The following is an 18,311-nucleotide window of genomic DNA, read 5'->3' as shown; positions in this document are numbered from 1 at the left end:
AGTGGGCTTCACTTCAACACTCCTACAAAAAGGTTTGGAGCAAGAGATTTCCCTATCGAACAGAAGCTTTTGATTGTTAGCAGGTGAAGTATACAGAATACAACAACAAGATTATAATCCGAAAAGGTGATAATATTATAGGTACACTTCTAATGAAGTAAATCACATTTTCAGAAAGGAAGTGTAAGGAATGGCTCCATGAATTAGGCCATGAATAAGTACAATATTAGTTATTCTACAAGGAGAGACATGTGTTTAGGCAATACAAAAATGTGACTCATGTTGAGGACAAACAACATTTAGTTACAGACTGTTTGGAGTTTTTCATCCTAACCTTTTGACAAGTTACAGGAGGAAAGATTAGGTAGACAGGTGTTTTTATTTGTAGCACAAATGGGTTTTTCCATAAGGCTTCTGATAGATAAATTTGCAGTTTTCGCACAACCAGGAGCCACAGATATCCTCTGTTGCTACACTCACAGAACCACTTTGTTTTTATTTGAAGACAACCTAATGGAAAGCTTTTGACTCTGATGCTGAGGCCTTCGTTTATCGTTTACTGGCAGCAATGCCTTTATTTAGCCGTGTGATAAGATAACTGGCAAAATAAAGTTCAACTGATGTGGCAACACTACTCCACATTTAGTAAGAAAACGTTCAGCTAAAAAGGCAAGGCGTTCTTTGTGTTTATCCTGCAGATATTTGATCTATAAACGTGTGTAATATGTCAATTTTCCCTGAAATTTTAATGGAAATGTTATCAGGTGCTTTGGCTTGTCTGACATGTTTATTAGGAATACAACTTCTCAGCAATATGTGACACACATTTCGCAGTATTTTCTGATGTAATTCTACTCTGAAATGTTTTTAATTTTTGTTGTGGTCAGGCAAATTCCCATCAAGTAAAATATGTCCAAGTCTCAGGATTAAAGTGTAAAGTATCACAGAAAACTATCTTCCACTATATTTTTGTTTTGGTGCAGAATTGATACTTTGGTTGGAGTGCACGAACTCTTGTTAACATTATGTATTTTTTTGTGTCCTTCAGGCTTTCTGACAAATCAACATGCATGCAACCGAGCCATCATTAGCAATGTTCAAGCAGCCCACTCACGTGGAATGGATTTATTATGTGAATAATCAGAGCCGGCCTAAGGGCCCTGCAGCTACCAGGGATTTGGGTTATTTTTGATTATTTATTATATGATTTTGTTTCATTAAATCTTTGTAATATCATTTTGTTTCATTGAATGTTTGCATTGATTGCTCTTCTGCACATTTACACTATAGTAATTTTAAAACTGCTTTAAGAGTTAAACGTTTATGTGGTTAAGCAGCACCAAGCATGTGGTAGGTTAAACAACTTTGCATTCAAAATGAAAACTATGGTTTATTAAAGATGAGATGCCTCATTAAATTAGTACATAGTGTACTCGGATAACAGATGACATGCAGGCTAGTGTATGCATGTGTGGTGTATGTGCATTATGTTTAATTTGACCTTTACTTGTTAAATTCTTGTGTACATTTAATTAGAGATAGTGACACATTTTGCAGAAAGTATTTCTCTCTCTCTCATGTAGCAGGCTGGTACAGCAAGACATTTATGTACGCATGAGTTCGATGACACTGGCTTACTGCTTTAAAATCAGAGCAACAGTCTCTGAATGTTAAAACAGGAAATCATAGATGTCAAAAACACAGTTAGCACTACATTTTCTAAACACATTTTCTGGCTCAGTTTGTGTGAATAAAGAAGATAGACACTGTATCTGTTCATGCAGGTTGAGATGAGGATATTTAGAAAGAACACTGGCCTCTCCAGAAAAACAATAGCGGTTTGTGCAAAAACTTCAATTCATTTATAAGTATGCAGGCCAGTATCTGTAGCAATTAACTTTATATGTGACACATTTGCAACACAATTTGCATCAGATACCAATTCATCGCCAACACAAGCAGTAGTGTGCCCTTTCTGTAGCAAAGCGGAAAGTAAGGGAGTCCAACTTGAATGCGTGAGTTTTCAGTTAATCCTCGCTTAAAAAAAAAAAAAAAAAGATAACCACGAAAACAAAATGGTTTTAGAAGATGTCATCCTGATGACCACAAAACTCTGACATAGACTGTTGAAGTCAATCACAAACAACCCATTTTGTCATTTTGGTTGGACAAATCTTTGTTAGAGATCGTTGGCATAACATAAATGTGATCTGCAGAAAAAAAATCCAACTCTTTCTCTCACTCCCTCTCTAGATCTTCCTTTATGTCTGTGTCTTTCACAAACATACACACTTGATCTTGATCTTTGATTGCAGCGTCTGATTGGAGTTGGAGTAGACGGGTAGACCTTTTCATCCGCTTTCCTCACAGCATGACTCGGATTCTTTGTAGGAATGTAAACAAGTTAATTGTTTATATTTTTTAACCTCCATTTTATAAGCTAGAGTTTGTTTTTCCATCTTTAAAATGACATCGGCTGGATCCTCTGTTATGTCTCTGTTTCTATCACCCTTCTGCTCTGCAGCATAACATACATGCATTACTACATTTTCACACATGATACTGTTGACTTTAATCGTTGTGAATAAGTGAGAAATACTCAAAGAGACAAACTATTCTGTCCATGTCTCCACAAAACTCAGGGGGCCAGAGAGAGAGAGAGAGAGAGAGAGAGAGACAGCGAGAGAGAGAGAGAGAGAAAGAGAGAGAGAGAGAGAGGGAGGGAGGGAGGGAGGGAGGGGAGAGAAGAAGGAATATCAAGAAGGAAGCTGCCAGAGGAGCGTTGTGGGAATAAGGGAGAACAACAAGGAAAGAAAGTGAAGAGAGGCATTGAAAATAAGGGGAGGCTGCAGGGAAACAGGAAGAGGAGAATTGGGAAGAAGTCATAAAAGAAGGATGGTGAGGGAGGTGTAGATGTGAGGAAGTATATACATGTGACATCTCTGTCAAAATATTTCAATATTGATTTTTTACTTTCAGCAAAATCGCATAGTGATGATATGATCTTATTCTTTGTTTTCACAAATTTGTATCGTCCAAATGTTTTCAAGCAAGCTGTAATTAGAAACTAGCAGATTTAGTTATTGAAATTTTTGGTTTACACATATGGTTGTACAGTATATGAAGGTGAATTACTGTTATTGCACATAACTTCAGATACTTTATTTTCAAAGCATGTGTAATTAAAAGAAAACTCCCTTCGTGCCGGCAAATGAAGGCGGCTGGCCATTCAGGGTTATGATTTCTTAAAATTGTGTAATTAGCATTTTAGGGGAGTGAGGATCCCTAATAAACTTAGTGAGCTCTAAAGGTGCTGGTAGGTGGATTCTTTCAACTTTGACTGGAGCCCAGCTAACTGCTCCCACCTGCTCTGTGTCTTTATGTTACACTAAGCTAATCATATTGGTTACAGGTTCTAGCTTCATATTTTGCTCAAATACATGAAAGTGGATCTTCTTATCTAACTCAGGAAGAAACATAAACGTGTTTCCCAAAATGTCAAACCTTGCCTTCAAGGGGATTATAAGGCATTATCTGAAATAACAACTTTTGTATACATTTATTTATTTCATTTATTTCCATCAGATATTAGTATGATACTATTGAGAATTCATTTAAACAAAACATATTTGAACATTGTTATCAGTTTACAGTATTATCATGGTTTTACCTCCGTGAAACATCAAAGTCTCAATTTATCTTATCTTTTCTGAGCTGCATTTAGATCTTTTGACCTTGTCTCTTAACCAGCACACACAGTCCCAGAGATAATATTGTAGTGTCCTTTACAACATGTAGATCACTCTCCTGCTTATTGACAAAAGTAGAAAATATCCAGCAAGAATTAACTGTACAGAAAAGTTCCTGTTCACCACTTCATTTCTACTGTGTGTGTGTGTGTGTGTGTGTGTGTGTGTGTGTGTGTGTGTGTGTGTGTGTGTGTGTATCTTTGTTGTGTTGGGGTCTTGTAAGGCAATGATATATATAACACAGTGTTAGCAGATGGTGTTTCAGTGTCATGTCCCACAGATGGGGAAACATCTTAGTTTGCAGTGACCCAAAAAGAGACGACAACATTTAAAGTTGTAGCTGCTTTCAGTTCTAAGTGCTTTCCTGTGCTTTCACCCCGCTATAGCCTTTAACCAGGCCATAGGAGGCTGCATGGACTGACTGTGTATTACACACACACACACACACACACACACACACACACACAGTGTGAGTACTAAGTTACCCACAGTTTACACCTGTATCTGCTCTGAGTTTTCTTTCTATTCACTTATTTACATCTCTTTTTCCTCCTCCCTTCTCTCAGCAGTGTCTCAGTGTGTGTCGGCACTAGGGTGTGAGCCGGATTATGAATTAGCCATTGAGGAGGTCTGCCTGGACACATTCAGACTGGACATGCAAAAGCTGGACCAGAGACACTGGTGTAGCTGGGAGGACACAGTCGAGTGAGTAGGATAAATACTCACACACACACACACACACACACACACACACACACACACACACAAAGAGAGAGAGCGACAAGCCCAGATACAATTGCAAACAGATTGACATTTGCAAAAAACAAACAACATAATGAGCTCCGCATTTCAAATTTGTCAATCAGCAGTTCCATTCTATTTTTTAGTTGAAATGCAATTACATAACAGCATTAAACACCTAAATGTGAATGTAACAGGTTCCCTATAACACAATAATCTTACAGATATTACCTTTATTCATCATTTTTGATCCAGTGTAAGTCAACAAAATGAAGTTTAACTAACTAAGATCAATTGTTATCAAAAAATGCAGTAGATCATTTGTTCATTTCTGACTGGAGATCTTTACAATCATCAAACGTTTTGGTCCCCTTCCAACACCTGATTAGATACTGGGTGAGAGACAACAGAGAAAGAGATTGGATGGAAAAAGGGAGGGGGATGAGAGAGATATGCAGAGACAGTTAGTGTGAAGAACAAAAGCCGTATGCCTTTGGCATAAACAGGGATCTTTTGTGCATGTACAAATATTATCTTTGCACTAACTGTAAAAGACATCTGGCGCCACAGGTTTTTACAATTGCTCTTAGGAATGAGTGAATCATTTGGTACAATTACATAATTACATAAATAATAGCCCCCACTTGACTGTCAATTTAAAATTGTGCATCTGTTTTGTATTTAAACAACAAACCCCTATCCTGAATTACCTGGATATAATATCATGCTGCCTCCCCGAGGCCCTCACTATCAGAAGACCTTAGAAGGGGAACCCCATTTAGCAAGTCTCCAATAGGCCTGACCTTTGAAAGAGTTCTAGTCTCATAACTATGGAGGAAACATTTATTCATAATTCAAATTGAAAGTCCAAAGAGAAATTGAAAGTCCAAAAAGAAAACGAAGCGAGATCAAATTAAAAATATTATTATTTTTTTTTAATTTTCCATTGATCAAATTAAAAATATATATATTTTTTTTATTTTCCATTTGGCTTTTCCATTTGGATTTAATATTTGGCTTTTGAATTTAAATTTAACATTGGCTTTTAATTTGGATTTAATATTTGGCTTTTGAATTTCAATTTAACATTGGCTTTTAATTTGGATTTAATATTTGGCTTTTGAATTTCAATTTAACATTGGCTTTTAATTTGGATTTAATATTTGGCTTTTGAATTTCAATTTAACATTGGCTTTTAATTTGGATTTAATATTTGGCTTTTCGCTTTCAATTTAACATTGGATTTTCATTTGGATTTAATATTTGGCTTTTGAATTGCCATTTAACATTGGCTTTTCATTTGGACTTGACACATGTCAATGTAAATGAGGAGGCGTGGCCCAAAGGCTGGTGGGAGGGTCTGAAACGAAAGGGGTGCAGAGGCACCTTATGAACAGCAGGGGGAGCTGACTGCTGGGGAGCACACTGTTGAGGAGCATCTGTCTACAGCTTGGCCACCAGGCTGGCTTATCCTCTTATTTCACATGATAGAAACTGATGATGTAGGCTAAACACAAACGACATTTCATGCAACAACAGTGAAGTTTTCAGCTGATTTCTGGAAACCAGAATCAGCTTTAAATACAGTCCTAATCTAGTCCTCACTAACACAGGCCCAATTATAGTAACTACATGAAAACTTCACTGTTGTTGCATGAAATGTCGTTTGTGTTTAGCCTACATCATCAGTTTCTATCATGTGAAATTAGAGGATAAGCCAGCCTGGTGGCCAAGCTGTAGACAGATGCTCCTCAACAGTGTGCTCCCCAGCAGTCAGCTCCCCCTGCTGTTCATAAGGTGCCTCTGCACCCCTTTCGTTTCAGACCCTCCCACCAGCCTTTGGGCCACGCCTCCTCATTTACATTGACATGTGTCAAGTCCAAATGAAAAGCCAATGTTAAATGTAAATTCAAAAGCAAAATATTAAATCCAAATGAAAATCCAATGTTAAATTGAAATCGAAAAGCCAAATATTGAATCCAAATTAAAAGCCAATGTTAAATTGAAATTCAAAAGCCAAATATTAAATCCAAATTAAAAGCCAATGTTAAGTTTAAATTCAAAAGCCAAATATTAAATCCAAATGGAAAAGCCAATGTTAAATTTAAATTCAAAAGCCAAATATTAAATCCAAATGGAAAAGCCAAATGGAAAATTAAAAAAAAAAAAATAATATTTTTAATTTGATCAATGGAAAATTTAAAAAAATAATAGTATTTTTAATTTGATCTTGCTTCGTTTTCTCTTTGGACTTTCAATTTCTCTTTGGACTTTCAATTTGAATTATGAATAAATATTTCCTCCATACATAAGCAGCATTGTCTCTGTTCTCATGAGATGTACCAAATGTTGCTAATGAAACCCTTTCATACATCCTTGGGCCAGAGACAACTATGTCATATTAGATTTGGAAAAACCAAGCTACAAGGTTAATTTGGGTAAAGGAGCAGTGTTTCTTGACCTATGTGAGGCCTTTAATAGTTACCTACCCAGTACTTTGCACTAACTGTTTTGAATATAGTCTATTATTACTTTGAAGTGGATAAAATCATACCTGACACACTGCACCCTTTGTGTTTAGATAAATAATGAATTAAGAGTGCCACAAGGCTCTATTTTTGGGCCTTTGTTTTTCATTTCATTCCATTTATGTGGAAATCATGATGTATTCAGATGACACGGTCATATGCGCTCAAGTGACAAGTAGCTTACTAATAAACATAAACAAAAGGTCTGTCCAAATATTCATGTGAATGTACAAAGAATACAATAATGTATTAGTGAGGTTAAAGGCAGAATCCATGATCCAAGAGTAAAAGAAAATCCCTATCATGCTAGTGAAAATCATTTTAGGAAAACTATGCACACAACTATGGCAAGTATAGTTCAGTTGGAGCTACTTTCTTTAAGCCACTGACCTTTTATAGCAGATGGCTTTGCAGTTAAATTTGGTGGAAAATGCTCTGCTCTTAGACAGTGCTCAAAGAATGCGAACAGCGAACACGAGGAATCTGCTGGGAGAACTAATCTCTCTGCTGATAAACACACACAAACATTAAATCTTAGTTACATCAACAATACCAAAAATATGGCATATATTGAGGCATTTGGGGTGTTGGAGGGAGCCGGTATCAGCAGAGTTGAGTGAGAAGTATCAGGTTATAATGGGTCGTGCAGTACACCTGCATAAATATAATTGGATGTTACTTGTCAGCTGATAGCCACAATTCTGTGTGCTTCATGAAGCATGAATAAAACAGCTGATGTCAATCAGCTAATACAAGCATGACTTCAGTGCTCTGTCTGAACTAACGGTACCAGATCTCAGCAAATATCTTGAGTAGAATATCATAAATGAATATATCAATATGAACGATGGCCAAAAGCTATAACTCAAGGAGCATATGAAAAACATAAGCCATGCACACAGCTTCAGGTTTATTAGAGGGTTTTTCTCATTTCTGTTTCTGTATATCACCTTGGTCTCAGACATGCAAGATAGCCTTAAAACCACAACAAGGAAAGAAAGTGAAGAGAGGCATTACAAATAAGGGGAGGCTGCAGGGAAACAGGAAGAGGAGAATTGGGAAGAAGTCATAAAAGAAGGATGGTGAGGGAGGTGTAGATGTGAGGAAGTATATACATGTGACATCTCTGTCAAAATATTTCAATATTGATTTTTTACTTTCAGCAAAATCGCATAGTGATGATATGATCTTATTCTTTGTTTTCACAAATTTGTATCGTCCAAATGTTTTCAAGCAAGCTGTAATTAGAAACTAGCAGATTTAGTTATTGAAATTTTTGGTTTACACATATGGTTGTACAGTATATGAGGGTGAATTACTGTTATTGCACATAACTTCAGATACTTTATTTTCAAAGCATGTGTAATTAAAAGAAAACTCCCTTCTTGCCAGCAAATGAAGGCGGCTGGCCATTCAGGGTTATGATTTCTTAAGATTTTGTAATTAGCATTTTAGGGGAGTGAGGATCCCTAATAAACTTAGTGAGCTCTAAAGGTGCTGGTAGGTGGATTCTTTCAACTTTGGCTGGAGCCCAGCTAACTGCTCCCACCTGCTCTGTGTCTTTATGTTACACTAAGCTAATCGTATTGGTTACAGGTTCTAGCTTCATATTTTGCTCAAATACATGGAAGTGGATCTTCTTATCTAACTCAGGAAGAAACATAAATGTGTTTCCCAAAATGTCCTGAATTAATAGTTTTTAATAGAATTAGTAGCCTTAAAACCAACTAAGCTCTGAAAGAATGATAAGATATAAGGACACTGTTATATACTTGACATAACTTGTTGAAGTTTGACAGTTTCATTTTTTTAATCAGATTTGGTGTTTAACATTACATTACATGTCATTTAGCTGACGCTTTTATCCAAAGCGACTTACAATTGCTACTTATGTCAGAGGCCGCATGCCTCTGGAGCAACTATAGGTTAAGTGTCTTGCTCAGAGACACATTGGTTGATGTATCGCAGTGGGAATTGAACCCATATCTCCCACACCAAAGGCATGTGTCATATCCACTGTGCCATCACCACCCATAACTTACAAAACTGCTCCTCCACTGTTCAAAAGCATTGCTCAACGTTAGTATTCAAGAGGACTTCTGTCTTTTCATTTAAGTGAAGGACAAAATAAGCTTTTTTGAAACTTGAATATGGAATTCACTGCATTATATCTGTATCTACTCTACTTTGTAGTGTCTGTGTCTATCTGGCCAGGGACTGCAGATCAAAAGTACTACAGCTAGCTAAAATGGTTTAAAGCATCTCCTCTTATTACTTGAGATTAAAGTTTTTTTTGTAAATGGTCCCAGACAAATACATTTACTTTTACTGTTTAGATATTGAGTTGTGGAAGAAAGTCACAGTTACCGCTCTACTTTTCTCAAAGCACAGTCTGATTTGTCGGACAAGAGTTGTTAACTGAGGAGTTTGATTTACTGACCTCTGATCACTTCTCATTAAAGATTTGTCTCAAACCTTTGCACAGAAAAAGCAGGAAACAAAACAAAAAAGTGAAACAAACAACTGGTGAATAGTAGATTGAAATGTCAAAAATGGTTCAGTAGAGTAGAAAAGGTCAAGTATCAGGACAGTAACTCCCCCTTCAAGGAAAAAAGCTGCATACTGGCCAAGATGCCACTGGGGATTTCTATTTCTGTTCAAATGACATTTGGCATCTGTGTATGTCTGCGTGTGAGTGTGTCAGGACAGTTGTACACAGTGCCTTCCTACCTCTCATTGTATCATAGGGGAGGGCAGCTTCCTCAGCTCTCACCACTGTTACATGCGCCTGAGTTTACACCCTGCTCCCACCCTATAAACACTTAACATGTGCTGTGCAGTAGCTCAACTGTCCTTCACCCTGCAAGGTCGGTCCTACTTTCTCCCTCTCTGCGTGAAATCTCTCTTAGTTTGTCTCGCTGAAGCAGAAATCACAAGTAGAATGTTAAATTATGCTCCTACTGTGTGATAATTTTTAATGGCCTTTTACATTTTTCACAAACTTATGATTCCTAAAATATACATTCCTCCTATGTGCCTTTACAGCCCTGTCTATTCTGTTAAACTGTTGTCACTGCAGTATACATTATTAACTGCATGTGCGTACATATCTCCTCAGATTCCAGAATATACCTCCTTCCATTATACTTTACAAGCTTTCACACACTCAAGTGCCAATGTGACTTAGCATGACTGCCTGTTTGTTCTACATTAAAACTGCTCTGCTTCGTGCATTACAGCCCTAGTTATAATATGCAGTAAATAAGCCTGTAACAATTATTACATAATTGTCTAATCGTTTTTTGTTTTTTTTTACATAATCGCAGTTTCTTTGTTTAATTGCAATTACTTGCTAACATTAGCTAAAGTCGTAATGGGTATGCCTGTTGATGGTAATTGTCAATTTTATGTTCATGTAAGAAAAAAATGCTATGTTTTTATAATAATAAAGAGGTGTGGTTCACTTCACAGGCTGAGTACCTGTGTTAGTATATTATTTGGGTCACATAACAATGATATAACCAAAAGATGTATCCTGGGATTCATTCAAAACTTTATTTGTTTGAAAAAGTAATAAATAAAAAACTTTTCTTGACTGAAAGGGAAATCGCAATTATTTCTGAGACAATAAATTGTACAGTAAAATTTGTAATTGTTACAGCTCTAGCAGTAAACTCCAGTGTTTCTCAGAGGCTAATGCTAAGATATTGCATTTTTAAGCTGTCCCTTTTCAATATAGTGACATGTCTAATACATTTGACCTATACAGGTCCACACACCCTTACCCACCAGTCAATACCGGGATGTCTCGCTCTCATTCAGAAGCATTGGTGCATTATTAGACTGTGGGAAGATACAGGTCACCCAGAATGACATGATCAAGCAATGAACTGGCAGGTGACAGTGCTAATCACGGAGCCACTGTAAAGCTGATCACTCCAGTATTTTGTATTTTTAACCAGTCTACTTGAGATGCAAGCAAACAGCAAACTTCCTAATAACAGCTTTTATATTCAATTATTTTCAATCAAGACTCCAAATGGCTTTTGATATTTGAATTTTGAGGAAAGTCTTCTTTTAGATAATTTTCACAGCAGACATTTTGACTTGTCACAGTAGGAATAGCACAGGTTGTACTAATAACATTTAAGATGGCTCTTTTCTTTTCAAGTGTCCTAGTAAGCCATGAATGTGTGACAGTGATCGAGCATGCACAATACCAGGACACACAAACTGAAGCAGCTAAATGGAATTCAGCCATACACTGTTATCCCAAATTAGTTGACTTTACTAGAAATTTGCGTGGAAACCCGTTGCCTTAAATCGTTTACGTTTTTACACATGGTGAAACTTAACAGGTTAAGTTGTATTAACACAGAGCGGTAAGTTGATGCAGTAGACAAATCAAGTTTACATTAGTAGTCATTACTAAAAATTAGGGCTGTCAAACGATTCATTTTTTTTATCGCGATTAATCGCTGAATTTCTATAGTTAATCGCGATTAATCGCACATTTTATCACATGATTAAAATTCTATTATTTTGCATTTCAGAAAAGTTTTTAAGTACATATTGACAATGGAAAGCAATTCTTACCAGTGTATCTTGATTGGGAATCAAATGAATGCAAAGAAAGTTACTTTATGAACTTTACTTTAAGATTTGTATTTGTTATACAACAAACTTATTATTTATTTACTGTAACTGAAAAATGTGTGAATCTGTCATTATTGCACAATTCCTCCAAGTACCTAACTAAAAAACAAAAAATACCTATCCTTACCAGAGTCAATATAGTGTTTAGTAACTCCTAAATAATTTGGATTATTCACTGACGTCCAGTGATCACCGGTTAATGAGACAGCGTTTGCACACCTTGCAGCAGTTCCAGTTGGGCTGCTTTCTCAATTCAATTCAAAACGTTATTGCCATGTCAACATAGTTGATCGGAATTTATCTCCGTGTTGTACAGGCTGTGTATGCGTGAAAACTACTGTCCCCCTCGACGGCAACGAGACGGGTCAGAACATGCCAACCATAGTACGTCTTTAAGACCCGAGTCCTCTACGATGCTGACAGGTCTGCAGTTAGTTGCCACCCGTTTCGCAAGAGCGGTAGTATTTTTTTTGGATTTGGTTTCATCCACAGGTCGGCAAGTAGCACTCTCCAAAATAGCGCTTTGCCTGAGTGGGTAGCATGCTAGTGGGTAGCATCAACCTGAGTCACGTTAATTAGCTTGTAGGTGGTAGCTCAAGTTTGACGTGCTTCGGTGATATTTTAATTCGGCTTTACACAATGTGCATGGCTTTCGACTTGTCTACTGAGCCGTCCGGGAGTTTTGGAAAATAAAAAGCGCCATTCAGAACTGTGTTGCTGCTGTCTTTCTCCATCATGCCTGCAGCCTGCAGCAGTAGAAAGTATCGCAGCTTGATGATAAGTAACGGTGCGGCAAAGGGTCAAAATAGTACATTAATGTAACACAAATGCAGCTAATTGAAATGAATATCACCCTTACCATTTTCCTCGAAAACTGTATAGGCTACTAAACTGCAACATGGGATCTATTTGCATAATCCACCCATCAAAGTTTAGGCTAATCCATGTTCCTATGCAGAAAAACGGTGGATGGCTTCAAGGCTGTCCTCCTCTGCTCGACGGTCCTGCCGTTGCGCTCACTGCTACTGCTGCTGGCTGGAATGGCAAGGATGCTGCAGGCAAGGAATATGCTGTTTTAAATTTTAAATGTTCAATGCCTTATCGCGCTGATGTGACCGAGCCTGAACATCATTTCTAAATATCTGTCCGAACCCGGCCCGGCCCGTCGGGTCCCGGTCTCGGGCTCGGGTCGGGTATCCATCCTCTAGCGGTCAGGGAAGGCTTGTATCATGTGGACGCGCCGACAGTTTTGTTGTCAGTACTTAGAATCCCTCATGGGCAGAAGAAGCTACGCACTATAGCAGAAGAAGCTACGCACTATAGCTTTTAAACACGCAAAGAAACATTACAAATATAAAACATTAGGCTACTTATCATTACTACAGAAACATTTTCCTTATATAAATATTGTTTATTCTTTATGACAATCTAGTTTTAAGAATAATGTATTCAATACATTTACTCCAAAAAAAAAAACAGTAAGGAAATTCATCAACATAATACATTGAAATTTTCCAATGCACTGTGTTGCATGGGAAGTTTAGCCCAGGAGACAGAGTTAATGATTTCCAATCTGTGTTTAAAGCATTTTCTTCTGTCACTGTCCAGACCCCATCAGTCCCCACCCGGGTCTCTATCATGGTGCAACAATAAATGTAGATAAACATGAACCCTAAATCATCCATACAAAACTAAATTCCAGTTAACATGCTGTAAATGCACACCCAACATTAATAGAACATTATTAAAACACACTTAAACTACGACAGAAACCTTTCAGAACTTTTTTTTTCTCCCATGAGCCTTTGCACTGCTTCAGGCAGAATAAACGACCCCGCCCCTCCCATACAGAAACTTAACATCCTTAGTTATCTCTGGTTAATATGCACTGCATACTTAAGCTGATTATTACAAACAACGGATGTCATTTAGTAATGAATATGGTTTTTAACAAAACATGAAAGAACAAGTAGTGACCACAAAAAAAGTTTAATTACAACCAAATCTGTTTTCTTTTTATATTTAAACCTGTGGTTTCCCTACAGTGACATGTCAAAATGTGAACAGATGATGAACAGACAAGAAACTACACAAGAAAATGTCTTACTGCCTTCCCAAGAAAGGGCCAGATATTTGAAATACCTGACGTTATTGGATGATGTGACCTTTCCTTTCTGCCACCAACATTAGAGACATCATTATTGTGTATGGTATAGATGAACTCTGAGATCCATCAGTTTATTACATGTTATATAAAACCTTCTACATCCATTCCACAACATATCTGCACGTAATTGAGAGACTTTTAAAGGACCACAGCGAGCCCTGTCTCCTAAAAATTATGTTCTAATACAACTAAACTGCATTCTCATTGATGTTTTGAAGGAAACGGATTTTGCGTCACTTAGACGCAAAAACAAAAAAATGTTTTTTAATGGGCTGCAATGTAATCCTATGACGCAAATATGAACCGTCAATGTGCGTCCACTAAAAGTGCTTGTTTTGTTTTTTTAAGGAGTGCTGAATTAAAGCTCTCAGAGTCTGCATTTTAAATACTGATCTGCCATTTGTCTCCCAATCAGATGAACAAATAGATGCATATATAATAAATTATAATATAATACATTTGTATATCGTTATGATTATACATGTTCTGCTAATATATAGGGGTGGGAATCACCAGTGGCCTCACGATACAATGTCATCACGATTCCTCTGTCATGATACGATATTATTGCGATTTTAAACATATTGCACATATATTGCAATTTATTACCTTTTTTTGCTTTGTCAACATCTGTTTTATCTAAAAAGATAAACTTCTGTTTGTTCATCTCACTTCAATTTTATTGCTGCAAAATGGGATTGTCAAGCAGACAAACTGACCAACACTAAATATCGCGATACTATGCTGTATCCATTTTTCCCCCCACCGTTACCAATAAAACAGCAGAAAACATGTCGGTGTGTTAATTATTAGTTTGTCCTCACTGCTAACTATTATTTTCCAAACCTGTCACAGTCTAATTATACCTACATGAGGTTACTTCATGATTACTAATCAGGACATGCCCCTTCTGATGCTACATGATCAGCCAGCCATCAGAGTCTGCACAAACCTTTACCATCAGATTAGTCAACAGCAGCAGCACCGTTATACCGAACAAACTGTGTTGTGGTGAGCAGGCAGCTATCAAATTCTTTCTTTGAACTCTTTGCTCAGTTAACTGAGGTTTGGCCATTTATAGCCACACAGTGCCCGACACAAGTGTCAGCTAGCTAACAGTTCATCACAGGCTCAACCATAAATACTTTCCCCTATCTTTATTTTCCTTTCCATCTTTTGGTCCGTCGTGCCTATGTTCTCATTCAGCTATTAAATCTCTCTCTAAAGTTGTCATAGCTTTTGGTTCCTTGGAGCTGCTGTGTGAGGTCAGAGTACCACAGACTCTTCAATAATACACAGTGACCCAGGTCACTGCCTACGTCGGGAGGATTTGCAGAGATTTAGTCTGCGTTTGTAAAGCCGATGGTCTGTAAAAGTTCCTTTATGGCCAAAGAAGGTGTATACACTGCAGTATGTCATGTTAAAGAAACAACTTAGATGAAAAAAAGGATAAGATAGAATAATTATAAAACACCTGGAGAGAAAACTAGAGAATGGTAAATGATTTGGTACTCAGCTGTCATGCCCAATTACTCTGTGCCAACGGCATCTTTGAACAAAGAAGGTAACAGTTTAATTGCTTTAAGCCGATGGGCACAACTACTATTATTGTGTATCTGAGACTTTGATCTTTTCTGCAGTCATCGTACCATAATAAATAAATGCCTTCTGGCAAACAACTGGGGCGAGAATCTGGGTTTTAATCCAATGACCACAGTGATTATAAAATACAACTTAATCATGTTGTTCACCATCATAAGAGCATTAGCAGAACATCAGGAATGTTGACATCAAACTGAAATCACTACTAGTCATGCCTTTGTGCTGTCCAAAATCATGTCAAAGTGTATTAAATGTATTGGGCCTTTGGAGATAAATGAGAAATTCTCCTTTATCCTGTAAGCCTCTGAGTGGGCCCTTTATGTGAGCAGGAAGGGGCATTGACATTAAATCAGTGCGTTACTGTACATGCAGAGCAGTAACTGGAGTATGGTCTTACGTCATGCCAGTTCTCCCCACGGCAGTTCGTGAAATGATCACGTTATTTTTAATCTATTGATTCGTGTACACGGACATGTTTATCTTGTATTTTTCGTTGTGGTCAGCACGTTTTTTTCAATGGGAAGCATCTTTCGTTATCACAGCACGACTACGGTAGCGAGTAGTATGAAATGCCGAAAATCCTCACAGGGCGGTTGTTTGCGGTGGTGGATGGGTCAAACAACACAGGACTTTCACCCCGGAGACTGGGGATCGTGTCCCGCGTGTGACGTTTTATTTCCCCGTTGTTCTTTTTCTAAACCCAACCATCCCGTTGTTGTTGCGTGTCCCCCAGAGACCGCGGATCGTGGCCCGCATGTGACGTGTGCTTTCCCCGTTCTTCTTTTCCTAAACCCAACCTCCTTCTCATTACGAAAAAAACGACATAAACGTGTCCGTGTACACGAATCAATAGATTAAAAATAACGTGAACATTTCACGAACTGCCGTGAGACCGTGTTGGTCTAAATTTGCTGATAACTGTAGCTTACAAGGACAGACAGTGTTAGTGTATTATCTTGCTCAGCAAGCCACTGTCTACATTGACCAACCTGCATTTGATGGGGGGGAGGGAGTTTAGCTGCCCTTCATCTCTTTCTCATTATAAATATGTATGGGGTCTATTAAGTAGCCTATGCTTTAGTCAATCCATCTGCCAGCCTCAGTAACACAAGACCCTGTGGGCTGTATATACTCATCTATCCGCTCTGCCTGTTGGGTTAGTCGGGTTATTGTGGCACATTAGTACATTACTTTATTCAGTGTGGAAGCTCAGTTGAAACAAACTCCTCCAGCATTATGCATATTCATAAACACGGCAAAACAACTTTAGCTTTCTTTCATTTTAGTTTTCATTTCCTGAGTAAACAAACCAATTAGAGACACATTCTCCAAGAAGATATTTTCTAGCATAAAAAGAAGCTCCAAAAAGGACATATTTTTCTTCTGATTAATAACGTATCTTAGATATATGCTCTTTAGATACAAGTCTTAATTTTCTAATTTTTACAGTATGAAATGCTCCTTTCACATAGAGAAAAAAAGATGCTATATGGTTTTGGTGACCTTCTAAACTAAGTCATTCTTTACAGTAATATCAGCTTGTTCTCAGCACCTTATGCAGGATCAGAACACAGCAGAATAGTTTGCCGAAGACAGAATTTATGTTTTTGATTCATTCTCATTAAGGTGTAATTCTCTTCCTTTGCCCTTGTCTCTGTTTTTCGTACCGCAGGCTCTTAGTTTAAAAATAGCTCTGTTTCTTGGTTTTACAAGGGCATGCTTTGTGGGTGATTGTTGGGGGGTATTTTGGTCAGTCAGTCATGCATGCCTGTCAGCCGACTGTAATAATTTAAAAAACCTTTTGTGAGTGAGCTCACATCGGGGTTATGTGAAAATCCAGGCCAGAAAAATGATATCAGCAGTGTGGAAAGCTAATTGAAGTTCTCTTTCTGCGGAGGTCTGTGATTAAACGGCTGATTAGTGGGTGATTAGAAATGGATTGCCGTATGTTTTTCCAGCTATAATGACTGGATTACATCCAGCATTGCCTGGATTGCCGCGTGGCTGCAGCAGCTGTTACGCAATGCTTCTTTAACAGCATTGGGACAATGATTTGAATGCTTACCCCAGTTAGGGAGGTTTTTCATTTGTATCCAAGTTTGATAAACGTAGTCAACCGATTGAAGATCATCAAACTGGCTGGCATGCATTTCTTTCCACATCCATGCTCCCCTTCTGCTGCAAGAAAGGAGAAACCTTTGCATTTGTTCTTGTTCCTTCTCTGGAACAAATATCACTTCTCCTTTCCTCTGCTTTTGTTGCTGTAAAAAGCTCAATTCTTTATAATCGTTGTCCTCCTGTATTATTAGCTTTTAGTAAATTGGCATGCGCACACAGCGTCGTCTTTAAGTAAAGCTCAAATTTGATGTAGAACTGAGTATATTACTCGGACACACAAGAAAAGGTCTTTCCCTGCTCTAATTGAGCCATCTCCCTATTGTGAGCTTTTGCATCAATACTGCAAACATTCACTTTGATGACTCATTGGTCCCGCTGGGTTTCAGTGAAAGCTAGAGAGGAATTCGGGATGAGCTTTCATCCTCTTATTGTGCACCGTTGCCATTGCACCATACAGAAGTGTTCACAGGTTTCAGGCAGTCCCACTGTAGTGTTTTTTTCTTCTTTTTTAAATGTCTTCTAATAGTACCTTCTACGGAAATTCAGACACATTCATTGGGGACTTGGAGAAAAGGGCACTGAGTACCCAGGGCCGTCATGTGAGGAGGGCCCAAAAAATGCTAGAATGAATAGCCGTGGATGGGAGGGGCCCATAGAAAATGCCTTTCTACAGGGCCCAGAATTTTGTGCTACGCCCCTGTCTTACCGTACACATTTTTGGATAAATTATGATTACTTTTGGATGTTTCG

At 37.8% G+C, this 18,311-nt stretch overlaps 1 protein-coding gene across 3 annotated transcripts in view; it reads left to right on the top strand.

Annotated features, from left to right (window-relative positions):
* ramp1 (receptor activity modifying protein 1) overlaps window positions 1-18,311 on the top strand; it is an 80,112-nt gene that overhangs the window by 43,188 nt on the left and 18,613 nt on the right. For 2 of the 3 annotated variants that reach the window (XR_004898129.1, XM_031291677.2), the window contains exon 2: window positions 4,316-4,454. Coding sequence is in view for 2 of the 3 variants with exons in the window: in XM_031291677.2 (XP_031147537.1) it covers window positions 4,316-4,454 (139 nt within the window). In the remaining variant the exon portion in view is untranslated. The remainder of the gene's footprint in view (window positions 1-4,315; window positions 4,455-18,311) is intronic. The other variant, XM_031291688.2, reaches the window with a different exon arrangement.

This window comes from Sander lucioperca, chromosome 8 (assembly GCF_008315115.2).
Source record: "Sander lucioperca isolate FBNREF2018 chromosome 8, SLUC_FBN_1.2, whole genome shotgun sequence".
Classification (NCBI taxonomy): domain Eukaryota; kingdom Metazoa; phylum Chordata; class Actinopteri; order Perciformes; family Percidae; genus Sander; species Sander lucioperca.
Note: the sequence above shows the minus strand (reverse complement) of the source record. Positions and strands in the feature narration are given on the sequence as shown.